The sequence below is a fragment of the Dromiciops gliroides genome, chromosome 3, assembly GCF_019393635.1.
Source record: "Dromiciops gliroides isolate mDroGli1 chromosome 3, mDroGli1.pri, whole genome shotgun sequence".
NCBI classification, from domain to species: domain Eukaryota; kingdom Metazoa; phylum Chordata; class Mammalia; order Microbiotheria; family Microbiotheriidae; genus Dromiciops; species Dromiciops gliroides.
Genome location: NC_057863.1, coordinates 603,715,529 through 603,727,646, shown reverse-complemented (window position 1 = coordinate 603,727,646; position 12,118 = coordinate 603,715,529). Strand labels below are relative to the sequence as shown.

At 52.0% G+C, this 12,118-nt stretch overlaps 1 protein-coding gene across 5 annotated transcripts in view; it reads left to right on the top strand.

The window, feature by feature from the left end:
* Window positions 1-11,670, top strand: part of GMEB1 (glucocorticoid modulatory element binding protein 1) — a 39,410-nt gene extending 27,740 nt beyond the window's left edge. For 4 of the 5 annotated variants that reach the window (XM_043997424.1, XM_043997422.1, XM_043997421.1 and 1 more), the window contains exons 6-10: window positions 863-1,020; window positions 3,304-3,435; window positions 4,062-4,199; window positions 4,600-4,722; window positions 9,271-11,670. In XM_043997424.1, the coding sequence (XP_043853359.1) occupies window positions 863-1,020; window positions 3,304-3,435; window positions 4,062-4,199; window positions 4,600-4,722; window positions 9,271-9,971 (1,252 nt within the window). In that variant the 3' untranslated portion in view covers window positions 9,972-11,670. The remainder of the gene's footprint in view (window positions 1-862; window positions 1,021-3,303; window positions 3,436-4,061; window positions 4,200-4,599; window positions 4,723-9,270) is intronic. The other variant, XM_043997425.1, reaches the window with a different exon arrangement.
* Window positions 11,671-12,118: the final 448 nt, after the last annotated feature.

The following is a 12,118-nucleotide window of genomic DNA, read 5'->3' as shown; positions in this document are numbered from 1 at the left end:
TGAGAGGCCATCAGACCCACCTGCCTCATTTCAGAGCTGAGAAGACCGAGGCACAGGAAAGTTAAGGGACTTGCTTAGGCTGAAGAGCCAGCACTCGAGTCTTCCTGACTCCACATGCAGCTTGGGCTCCACTCAGCCACCTCGATGCCTCCAATACCTTGGCTTGTTTGTCTTACTGGTGAAGATAAGCATGTGCCCACATGCCCCAGGCCCAAAAGAAACCAGGGTGGCCTTCCAGCCCAAGCCTTGGGGAGCGTGGCTGCAGGCCGCATCCTGGTAGGACCCCAGCTGCCATTGTGACAGGCGTGCCCACTGTGATGAAAGGCTCTCCAAGCCCATGCAGGCAGTGGCCCTGGAGATCCCTCACAGACCAGTGCTCTCTCTGGGACAGTCCAGCAGGACTGAGGTCTTCTCCATTCTGAGTCAGTACAATGCTGCTTGTTATCAGTGATGAAAGAGAGGGTGCCGGCTGCTGAGGTGCCTTGGATTGGAGAGGGCTTGTCTGGCCCTGTTGGGTCCGTGGAAATGTATGATAGCAGCAGCAGCTGCCACCGCCACACTGCTCTAACTTCCCCACGGAGTTTTTAATCTGTGATTTGACCTGTTTGCCCTCCCTTCTGTTTCTGTTCTTTCTGGGTTTGGTTTGCACAGGACTGGGGGGGGGGGGGGGCGGGGCAGCCTGTTTCTGCCTCAGGGGTGGGAAGGGGAGGGGGGAGAGAGAGAGAGAATAGATCCTATGAAAATCTTAGTAATAAAGTCATTAAACTTTTCTGTAACCAGTGAATTGTGGATGACACTTGACAGGTTTGGGCTGTAACATCCAGATGAGTCTGAGATTTTTGTGTCTTTCCCCTCTGGACAGGAAAATGATGGACTCCGGACAGATAGACTTTTACCAGCATGACAAGGTTTGCTCCAATACCTGCAGAAGCACCAAATTTGACCTCCTGATCAGCAGTGCCCGAGCGCCGGTGCCAGGGCAGCAGACAAGCGTGGTGCAGACACCCCCTTCGGCTGATGGTAGGGGGTAGGAAACCACCTGAACACATACTTTGTTTTTCCTCTTGCCCCGTCTCCTCCCTCCCTCCTTGCTCGTTAGCTTGCTCGCTCACATGTTGTCCTTTTAACTGGCCTCCACCTCCAAGTTCCCCTCAAGGTGGCTGTGGCAAATAGAGCTGGGAAAACAAGCCCCATGCTTTAGGTCTTGTGCTGCATCCCTTCTCCTCCTGATAGCTGTGGCCTCCTTTGCTTCTTTCTTCAAACCGTATCCCACATAATCATTGAGTTGATGTTTATCTAGCACTTTTTACCCAGTACTTTAGGGTTTTAAGAAATGCTTTACAGACCTGGTCTCCTCAGATGCCCCGTGAGGTATTATTGTCCCCCTTTTCTCCCTTTTAATTTAATTTAATACTTATTTCCCCCCAGTTACATGTAAAAACAACCTTAATATTCTTTTTTCAAATTTTGAGTTCCAAATTCTCTCTCTCCCTCCATCCCCTCCCCATCATTGAGAAATCAAGCAATTTGACATAAGTTACATATGTGTAGTCATGTAGTATACATTTCCATGTAAGTCATCCTATGAAAGAAAAAAGACAAAAAAAACCCCAAGAAAAATAAAGGGGAAAAAAAGTATCTTTGATTTGTATTCAGGCTCCATGAATCCTTTCTCTGGAGACAGCACCTTTCAGCGCCTTTCATCCTAAGCTCTTCAGAATTGTCTTGAATCATCGTATTGTGAGAATAGCCAAGTCATTCATAGCAGATCATCATCATTGCCCCCCCCCCCCTTTTTTTTTTTGGCTGAGCAATGAGGGTTAAGTGACTTGCCCAGGGTCACACAGCTAGTAAGTGTCAAGTGTCTGAGGCCAGATTTGAACTCAGGTACTTCTGAATCCAGGGCCAGTGCTTTATCCACTGCGCCACCTAGCTTCCCCCCATTGCCCCCATTTTACAGATGGATGAGGAGACTGAAGTTCAGAGAGATTAGGTGCCTTGCCCACGGTCACACAGCTAATAGTTGTCAGAGGCAGGTTCTGAACTCAAATCACCCCGACTTCAGTCCAGCACTCATACCTAAGGAAGCATCATGCAGGTTTCTTAAGAGCCATCATCTTGTACACATTTCTCAGGTTGGGGCCCCTGCACGTTTCCGGTGAATCTATCAGCTGATGAAGGCCTGGTAGGACATCAGATTAGATTAATGATTGCTCCCTGCTAGACCCCTGCAGTGAGACCTCATTTAGCTGAGGGTGGCCCAGGAAAGACCATGGTTTAACGTTCCAAGGGCCACCTTTGAGGGTAGAATTGTGATCTCCCAAAAGAAGGTCTTGGGCCAGGACCTCAAGGGCCAGAGAGCAAAGGACCCCATGATTGGCCTTTAGTACATCTGGAGGGAATGTGGATGGACCATGACTATCTCAGACAAATGCATAATTTCAGGAGCCCTGAAGCACAGTTCTAGACAGTCATGACTCCTGGTTTCTTCCAGAGCAAATATTCTCTGATCTTTGATCAGCCATTGGGTGGTTTTAGGGGACAAACCACCTCTGCTGTTCGGGCAGTTGGATTTTGTGCTAGAAAAATGGAAAAAAACAAAAAGTAAACCCCAGCTCATTTGCATTTGGTCTCCTCTACTTTAAAATTTGGCTTTATTAAGATCTTGTGCAGGACTGGATTAGGACACAGGTCCAGGGAGCTGACCCAGCTCGCACAGGGCCTCCCAAGAGGGGCAGATGGCTAGATTAGGAAGAAAGCCTGGGTCCTCAGGCTCCCCCCATCAGGGCCCTTGCCTTGCTAGGCATTTCTTCTTCATTTCTTTTCCTGCTCTCTTGTTGCAGTATGGCTGTGCTGGCCAGATGCCAGACTGGGAACGTTACCTTCCTTGGGCTCCCCTCAGGATGGTTTGACCTGTTGGAGCATCCCCCCCAATCCCTTCGGCTGTGGTGTGGGTGACCTGGGTGATAGAGCCCAAGCCCTTAACCTCTCAGTGACCCCGCAGCCCTCTGGCGCTTTTGTGCCAATGGAATCCAGTCACTCGATCAGCAGCCGGGCATTGACCTGTCCCCTCTGCTGGGTGTTATTCTAGACTCGTCTATCAGCTGTCCAGTGGTTTTCTTGGCCTCAGGCTAGGCAGTGAATATGGGCTTTACTGGCTGGACGCTCTCTGCTCACAGCTTCCCTGGGCCGGAGGGGAAGGGCCTGTCCTCTGACAGTCACAGAGGCTGTGGGTGTGAGCGAGAACTCGGCGCTCCCTGCACCGCAGGCCCCCAACCTCTCCCTCTGATGACCTTTTGGCAGGGGGAGTCACACAGATTGCCATTTCAGAGGAGCACATGGAGGAGGCAGGGCTGGAGTGGAACTCAGCTCTCACTGCGGCTGTCACCATGGCCACTGAGGAAGGACTGAAGAAGGACTCCGAAGAGATTTCGGGTACAGCGTGAAGGCCTTGGGGAGAGTGTGCTTACCAGTACCCCCATCACCACCTCCACCCCTCTCCTGGCATCTTCGTAGTGCCCGTTATGATTGTGGATAGACTGAAGATCTAAAATCTCTGTCTGTCTCTCTCTTTCTCCCTTCTTCCCTCCTCTCTTCCTTCCCCTCATTCCCTTCCCTCTCTCTCTTTCTCCCTCTTTATTTCTACTTGTCTCTCTCCCTTCTTCGCTCTTCTCCTCTTTCCTCCATCTCCTTCTCTTTTCTTTCTTCCCTCTTCTCCTCTCTCCCCTCCTCTCTTTCCTTTCCTTCCCTTCTTTCTCCTCCATCTCCCCCACTCTGTTATTCCCTCATGCACATTTCAAAACCTAGGCCTCCCCCAGAACTCCAGAAAGAGAATTCAGGGCGGTGCAGGCAGGCTGGCGGGTGCCTTTCCGGACGACCCTGAATAGCATTCTCAGAGGCAGAGCTTGAAACAATGGCGGGGTGGGGGCGGGCCCCCTACTGTGATTGGCTTCCTCCTTAAGGCGGCTGCTCGGAGGAGGTGGCCTGGCCTCCAGCCTCCATGGAGAGCCTCGGCCATGGTATGTCCCTTCTCCAACTCCGCCTCTTGCTCCTTGTGCCAGAGGACACTCTGATGTTCTGGAAGGGCATAGCCGATGTGGGGCTCATGGAGGAGGTGGTGTGCAACATTCAGAAGGAGATAGAGGACCTGCTCCGGGGAGTTCAGCAAAGGCTTCTGCAGGCCCCCTTTCAGATCACAGGTGAGCCAAAACGTGACACAGGCAATTAACAGATTTATTATATAATTAACAATGAGACTAATAATAGCTCGCCCTTCCACCACACTCGGCGCTTTGCAAAGCACTCCACATACATTATCCCACTGGCTTCTCAGGAGCCCTGGGAGGCAGGTGCTATGAGGAAACTGAGGCCAGTGAGGTCACACAGCTGGAGCTGTGTTGCTTTTTCTTGGGAAAAGGGATTTTTTCCCCCCAGATTTTTGAGTGGAGGGGTGGCAGATAGCCAGAGGCCTGGGGAAGGGGTGTTCACAAAGCCTGGCCTGGCTGGTGGGATGGTGGGGCAGGCCCCTTCACTTGGGGGTTGATCGTAGGGGGGGATGCCAGCATTCTGCCCTCATCCCAGGGGGGACTTTTCTTTCAGATGCTGCTGTCCTCAACAATGTAGCCCACACCTTCGGTCTGATGGACACGGTCAAGAGGGTTTTGGACAACAGGAGGAGCCAGACAGAGCAAGGAGAAGAACACTTTCTCTACACTCTGTCAGGTAACTGTGTAGCTTTCTTTCCTGCCCCTCCATTCCTCTCAGGGGCCAGCACAAGATCTCGTGGTTGACTGTCCCTAGAGGGAAGTGGGGGAGACCTTTTTACCCCAAGTTACATCAGATAGTATCCCAGCAAGGCTTTGTGTGAGGACAAATGTGTAGAAAGTGAGAGCTGTCCAGAAGCAATAATGGGGATCGATCAGAAAATTGTAAGTAATATCCTGGCCAGAGTGGAAGGGGCCACTTCAAGGGCAGATGAGTCCCCTTCTTGTTGAAGATGCTCAGGAGAAGGCTGGACAGCGCTCCCTGTAGAGGAAAGGCGTTTTAGATCACAAAGGAACCCCCTTGGGACTAGACAGCCTCTGAGCTCCCTGGCACCTCTTGGATTCAGTGAGGAGAAGCCTGCAGATGGGCCAGTGCCAACGGAAATGGAAATCTAGAGGTAGTCTGGGCCTCCCGCAGAAAGGCTGATTGACATCAGCTTGGCCATTTCAGGTGGAGTGAGCGTAACACCCAGCGAAGGACAGGGAGCATCATGGGAACAGACAGGAGGGGCTGAAGCAGCCGAGCCCAGGGCCCAAGTCCGGGGCAGCGGGACCCCCCCAGCAGCCCTAGAAAACTGCACGTCTTTGGCAGAAGGCCGAGGTTCCCCTTGGGCTGGTGCCCATCAGTTGTGACCCTTCCTTTTGAGTAGCTCGTGCTGCCTTATCTCTGGCAATAAGGAGCAGTGAGAAGATGGGAGCTCCCTGAGAGTTCATCTTGCTTTGTCCTTCTTTGTGTAACCAGCACTCGGCACGGTGCCTGGCACATAGGCTGGTTGACTGACTCATTAGCTGAGTCAAGAAAAAAGAGAAGGACCGTGACAGAGCCTTGGTCAGGAGAGCGTACAGGGCAGGGACTGGGGATTGTCAGTGCAGAGGCCTGGAGATGGGGTCAAAGGAGTGGGCAGTGAGAGCAAGCTGTAACTGGCTCATGGAGTATAGGACAGACTGAAGGATTGGCAGAGGAATCAGACCATAGAGATGGGCAGGGACATGGACTTCTGCTTGACTAAGAAAACTCTCCGGCATCAGTGAGGAGGATGTATTGGAGTCGGGGGAGACTGGAAGCCAGAAGGAGCTGGAGGGTCACAGCAGTAATTTAGGCAAGAAAACTCAAGAGCTGCGTGAGAGCGGCAGCTCAGGCCCCAGAGGTGTTGTGGAGGTTTGGCGGCTGCCTGCCTCGGAGACATCAGGAGGACCGAGGAGTTGGGGGGATATCATGGTTAGGACCTTGCAGGCCTGGAGGTCTGGCAATGGGGCCTTCAGCAGAAGGAGGGAGGGCGAGAAGCGGCCTAGGAAGGAGAAGGAGCTCCCTTTTAGACATCCTGGGTTTGAGATGCGCGCCGGAAATGTCCACCTCGCAACTAGTGATGGGAGACAGAGAGAGATGAGGGAGTCTGTGGGCAGAGGTAGAATCACTAAACCTGGGGGTCTGAGGGCAGCCCATTTCACTTCTGAGCAGCTCTCAGTACAAGAAAGCCTTTTCTTCTGTCTAAATGGGCCATTTTGGACCTCCTTTCCCTGCGGCCGGTCCTGCCTCCTGGAGCAAAGCAGAACACAGTCGGCTTCCTCTTCACATACTTTAACACTGCTATTGTGTAGCCCCAAGGAGATCCTCAGTTAACAGCAACTTGAGATCCTTCACCAATCCTGATTGCCCTCCTAAATCCTCTCTAACTTACCAGTGTCATTCAGACTGTGGGGCTAAACACAGTCCTGGACATGTGGTATGACTGGAGAGCTGCCTCCGCCTGCCAGGAGGCAGCCTGAACAGGGCACTAGCTTTGTTGGCTGCCATGCCACATTGTTGACTCATATTGAGTTTCTGGTCCACTAAGACCCCTAGATATCTTTCAGACAAGCTGCCATTTAGCCCCTCCTGTATCTCTTACTTGTGAAGTTGATTTTTTGAACCCAAGTGTAAGACTTTATACTTAGCCCTGTTGTATTTCATTCTATTCAATCCAGCCTAAAGTTCTTACTCATCAAGGCTGTTTCAATATTGACTCTTTTTTTTTTTTTTCAAATTTTTTTTTTCTTTTTTTTTTTGCGGGGGCAATGAGGGTTAAGTGACTTGCCCAGGGTCACACAGCTAGTGTCAAGTGTCTGAGGCTGGATTTGAACTCAGGTCCTCCTGAATCAAAGGCCAGTGCTTTATCCACTGCGCCACCTAGCTGCCCCTCAATATTGACTCTTATCGACCCAACCAATGGATTGATCCATTTATCTAGCAGGTTTGCTAGCTAGCTGTCCTTCCCTTTCAGCTTTGTGTGTCTTCTGTAAATTTAATGTTCCATCTCTCTGAGTAATTGATAACTGCTCTATAGCACAAGACCAAAGCTGGGGCATCCCACTGGAGGCCACCTTCCAAACCAACAGCAAATGGGCTCTTCCTGAGTCTCAGCCATTTGGCCAACTCACATACCTCTGTCCTTTCTACAAGAATCGCATGGGACACTTTATCAAATGCTTTGCTAAAATTTTGGTAAGCTGGATCTTTAACATTCCCTTGAGCTACCAGTTTAGTAACCCTGTCAACCAAGGAAATGAGGTGGCTCTGGCCTAGCATGTTCTGGTTAGCGCCATGCTGGCTCTCTGTGATCACCCTTCCCTTTCTGAATCGTCATTAGCACACCAGCCATCCCACTGCAGGGATAAAACCAGTCGCTAACTTGATAGCTGAATCTTATTTCTTCTATTCCTGTAGCTAAGAAACTAGAAGAAAAGCCAGCATTTCTATAGTACTTGAAGGCATGCAGAACACCCCATGTAATTTTATTGGATTCTCACAACAACTTGGTGAGATAGGTGCTATTATCATCCCCATTTTACAGATGAGAAAACGGAGACTGTGAGAAGACTTGCCCAAGGTCACACAGATATTAAGTCTCTGAGGCAGGATTTGAATTCACTTCTTCCTACCAGCTGAGTCCAGCACTCTATCCACTGTGCCACCTAAGAAACAGAGCAAATAAGGCAACTGGATAAAACCATCAGGGCGCCTCCTGCATGCAAGCCTCATTCCTGACAAAGGGAGATAGACAGCGTGTAGAGAGTGTGCCACCCTGCCATTGAGGAGCTTGTAATCTCTTTGGAAGAGCGTGCGTGTGCGTGCGCACACACACCTCCACCCCAGACCCCATGTGCATGCACATCAGTGGGGACCAGAGCAAGGCCTCTGAGGATCTGGGAGCAGGGAGAGCTTCTTGGAGGAGGGGATGTGTGAGCTGGGCTTTACAGAGGGACAGATCTTCTCAGGGGGTGGAGGTGGGGAGGAGCCGCCGGAGCCCAGACGCAGAGGGCTGAGCGTGGAGCTCCTGCTCCGGACAAGAGACTTGGCCAGTTTGGCCAGAACCGGCAGGTGGCAGATGTAGGAAAAGCCCTGTGAGGGACCCTTCAGAGGGGCCTTTCTCACCACAGAGCCAGAAGGAGGGAGGAACTCTTGGGTTAAAATGGGAGGAAAAAGCTCCGCCACAAAATAGCTTCAGGCTCCCCATGTCAATGGACAGTGAGGACTTTGGGGTCAGAGGAACTGACCAGCACCATGACCTTGGGCACGGCCTTTCTCCTTCTCTGTCAGATGAAGGAGTTGGAGGAGGTAACGGATCTGGTCCCTTCCTCTCTTAGCATGAATTTTTTGATGACGATGATGATAGTAATGTGTTTGCATACATCACATTGTTAATTTGTACAAATGTTCATGTATGTGGGCAGGGAGCCCTGTGATTTTCCCATGCCCAGGGACAACCCAGATTAGATGACCCCCAAGTCACTAGACAGGGCAGTCAGCATGTGGCACAGGGTGACCGGGCCCTTTCTAGGACCACAGTTTACACAGGAAACGTAGAATTGTGTCTCTCTGAATGAGGTTTACGGGCCTCTCTGTTATTCTGAGCCCTCCCTCCCTGTTCAGGGGCTCAGAAATGCCCTGTAGGGCCTCTGTGATCAGGGGTGCGTGGGCCTGTGCAGGACACTTGTCACAACAAAACAGCCTTTCTCCTAGGGGTGGGAAGAAACAGTGGAAGGCTAGAAATGGATGTGGTTACTAGGAGAATACATGTGCTTATTCTTCACGGGATCCATACAGTGTAGGACCTTCCCCAGCAAGTGATCATTTGGTGGACAGCTTCCTGTTAAGTGGGCAAGTTCATGGTCCTAAGTGTTAGAGTTAATATTTGAACCCAGGGGGGCAGCTAGGTGATGCAGTGGATAGAGCACCAGCCCTGGATTCAGGAGGACCTGAGTTCAAATCTGCCTCAGACACTTGACATTTACTAGCTGTGTGACCCTGGGCAAGTCACTTAACCCCAATTGCCTCACCCAAAAAAAACAAACAAAAAAAAAAACATTTGAACCTAGGGCTTCTTGCCACCAAGCCCAGCACTCTCTTGACCCTGCCACGCCACTTCTGTGTTGTTGTTGATAAATATTAACGTCTCTTGGGGAAAAAAATCTGCCACCCTGAACAGACTTTGCTGCCGTCTAAACCGAAATTGTGTTTTCCTCGTAGACCTCGAACGGCAGTTGGAAGAGCAGAAGAAGCAGGCCCAGGACCACAGGCTGAAGTCTCAGACTGTGCAGAATGTGGTCTTGATGCCCATGAATAACCCCAAGCCTCCAAAGAGGCCCCGCCTGCAGCGCCCTGCCTCCACCACCGTCCTGAGCCCCTCACCCCCCGTCCAGCAGCCTCAGTTCACTGTCATCTCTCCCATCGCCATAGCACCGATGGGCCAGTCATTCTCCATGGGCAACCTCCCCATGGCTACCCTCGGCCAGGGCTCCAGCCCCGTGACTGTGCACACGCTGCCTTCCGGCTCCCAGCTCTTCCGCTACGCCACCGTCGTCTCTTCCGCCAAGACCAGCTCCCCTGATGCAGTGACCATCCACCCCTCCTCCAGCCTGGCACTGCTGAGCTCGGCCGCCATGCAGGACGGGGGCGCCTTGGGCAACATGGCCACCGTGGTGAGTCCCGTGGAGCTGGTGGCCATGGAGTCGGGCCTGACCTCCGCCATCCAGGCTGTGGAGAGCACTTCGGAGGATGGGCAGACCATCATCGAAATCGATCCCGCGCCAGACCCGGAGGCGGAGGAGCCGGAGGGCAAAGCCCTCATCCTGGAGACTGAGCTGAGGACTGAGGAGAAGGTGGTGGCTGAGATCGAGGAGCACCAGCACCAAGTGCACAACGTGGAGATCGTGGTCCTGGAGGATTAGCTGGGAGACTCAGGCTTTGTTGGGGATTTTAATGGTTGGTTCATTTTTACCACTGTCCTGCTCATTTCCACATAGGATCCTTTTTTGGTTTGGTTTTGTTTTTCCAATTTAAAAAAAAAAAAAAGAAGAAAAATCTCAGTAATGTGACTGAACATGCTGGTCCCCTGTCTTCCCCTCTCCCCCACCAGGTAAGCAGTGGACAAGAGGAGTTGCCCTTAGAGAGGAAGGGAAGAGACTGATCTTGCTGCCACCTGGAAAGTTGTTTCAGTTAGATGAGGCAGCAGGATGACCCCTCCACCATGGGGCACAGGCTGTTTGAGTTTGCCTTTAAAGTTCCTGGGAGGGAAGAGTGGGCCCTCGCAGGGCCAAGGGGAAACCTGGCGGCCAGAGGAAGTGGGGAAGTGGCCAGATTGCTGGTGGGAAGGAGTGGATCAACCTCTCCTCCAGTAAGGGAAGTGCTTTGACAAGGATCTGGGCAGGAGGGGTGGCTCTCTTGCCTCTCAAAGGGTGCCCTGTCCCCGGGACCCCAGGGGGCAGCAGCCAAAGGTGCCTGTGGGAAGAGCCAAGGTTGGGGAATGAGCCACAGGCTTTCCTTCGGAGAGCAGTGGCCCCAGGTAGGTCCTCACCTCAGGTAAGTATGATGGAAGGTGCCTGCGGCCACCCACAAAATACCCCAGGCAGGAGCCCCAGGACTTGGCAGCCTTTGAGGGAGAATTCCCAGGGATGAATCCTAAGGTGCAAAAGGATCCTCAGAGGAGCAGGATGCCCCCCCCTCTCCCTCCGCTCCCCATTCTGTCCAGGGATTTTCCTTTTTAAAGTGGCATCCGCCCAGTTGGCCTGCCCACCCTCTCTCTCTTCCCTCTGGTGCTTATTGGTTGTTTTACCCTTTCCCTTGTGAGCCCGTATTCTGAAGCCATCATTTTTTGCTCATTGTGTAACTCCAGGAGCAAGAGAATTCTCCAGATCAGCTGCTGCTTTGACTTGGAAGCATTTTTCCTTTGTCTTTCTTTTTTCTCTCCTTCCTTCCTTCCTTCCTTCTTAGCTTTGGAATCTAAAGCAGCTGCCCAATTATTGGTGCTTCCTCTGATCCTTATCTTCCCTAACCCCTGGGGGGGCCTCTGTCTTCTCAAAACCAAACCTTTGCAGGCTTTGGTCATCAGTTTGGATAAGAAGAACTACAGGTGCCTGCTCCACCCCCTCCTTTCCTCCTCGTTTCCTCCCCACCCCCACCCCCACCCCCTGACCCCCTCTAGTTTCGTTTACTTGGGATGCTGCTGCTGCTGCTGCTGCTGCTGCAACATAATGAGCTGGTGGCAGCCTTGGGGCTGGGCAGGAACTGATGCTGTGGCCCCAGCCCTCTTGGTGGGCACCGAACAGATGTCTCCTCCTGAGAGAGCTGGACTCCCCAGGAAAGAAGCATTGTCTGTGACATATTATAGGAAATGTACCGGGAATGTCAATAATAATGTCTCTGGGGGTTTGTTTGGTTTCCCTTCTTTTCTGTCAGTTGTCTGGGACTTGGGAGAGCCCCATCTCTTCTTCCCTTTGGCTTCCTCTTGGCTGGGGGTGGGGGAGTGGGCAGAAGTGGGAGGAAGCTGGTTGGTGCAGGGGTGAGGGAGGTGTGAGGGACCTGCTGGATTCTCTCCACTCAGAGAGAAGGAAGAGTACACCCTTGCCTGCGGGAGGAGAGCAGGTTTGTGGGATGGGACATTTCTTTTTTATTAAAAGGACAATTTGATCCATGGTTTCTTGTCTCTGGAAGGCACCCACTTGAAGCCACCTTTTTTTACCCCAGAAGCTGGAGAAGTTGTCACTTGACGGAGGCTGCAGGCCTGCAGGAGAGGCTTCCTGGCGATGGGGGATTGGGAAGCCCTGGACTGGGCAGAGTCCACAGACTGATTACCTGTGAGCCCCCGAGTGGTCACTTAGCTCTCTAAGTTAGAGAGCTGCTAATAGATCAACCTCACAGAGTTATCCCAGGGAGGTTCCCCTGTCCTCAGTTAAGTCCCTGCTCAGGCCTTGGACCCTTTCCCCAGAAGGGCTTGACTTCTCTTCCCCTTTCCCATCCCCTGCAGAAGTGGTATTAAAGGCCTAGTAGCCTTGCTAAGAAAAAAAAAACAAAACTGGTCATAAAAGCCAGCAGGCAT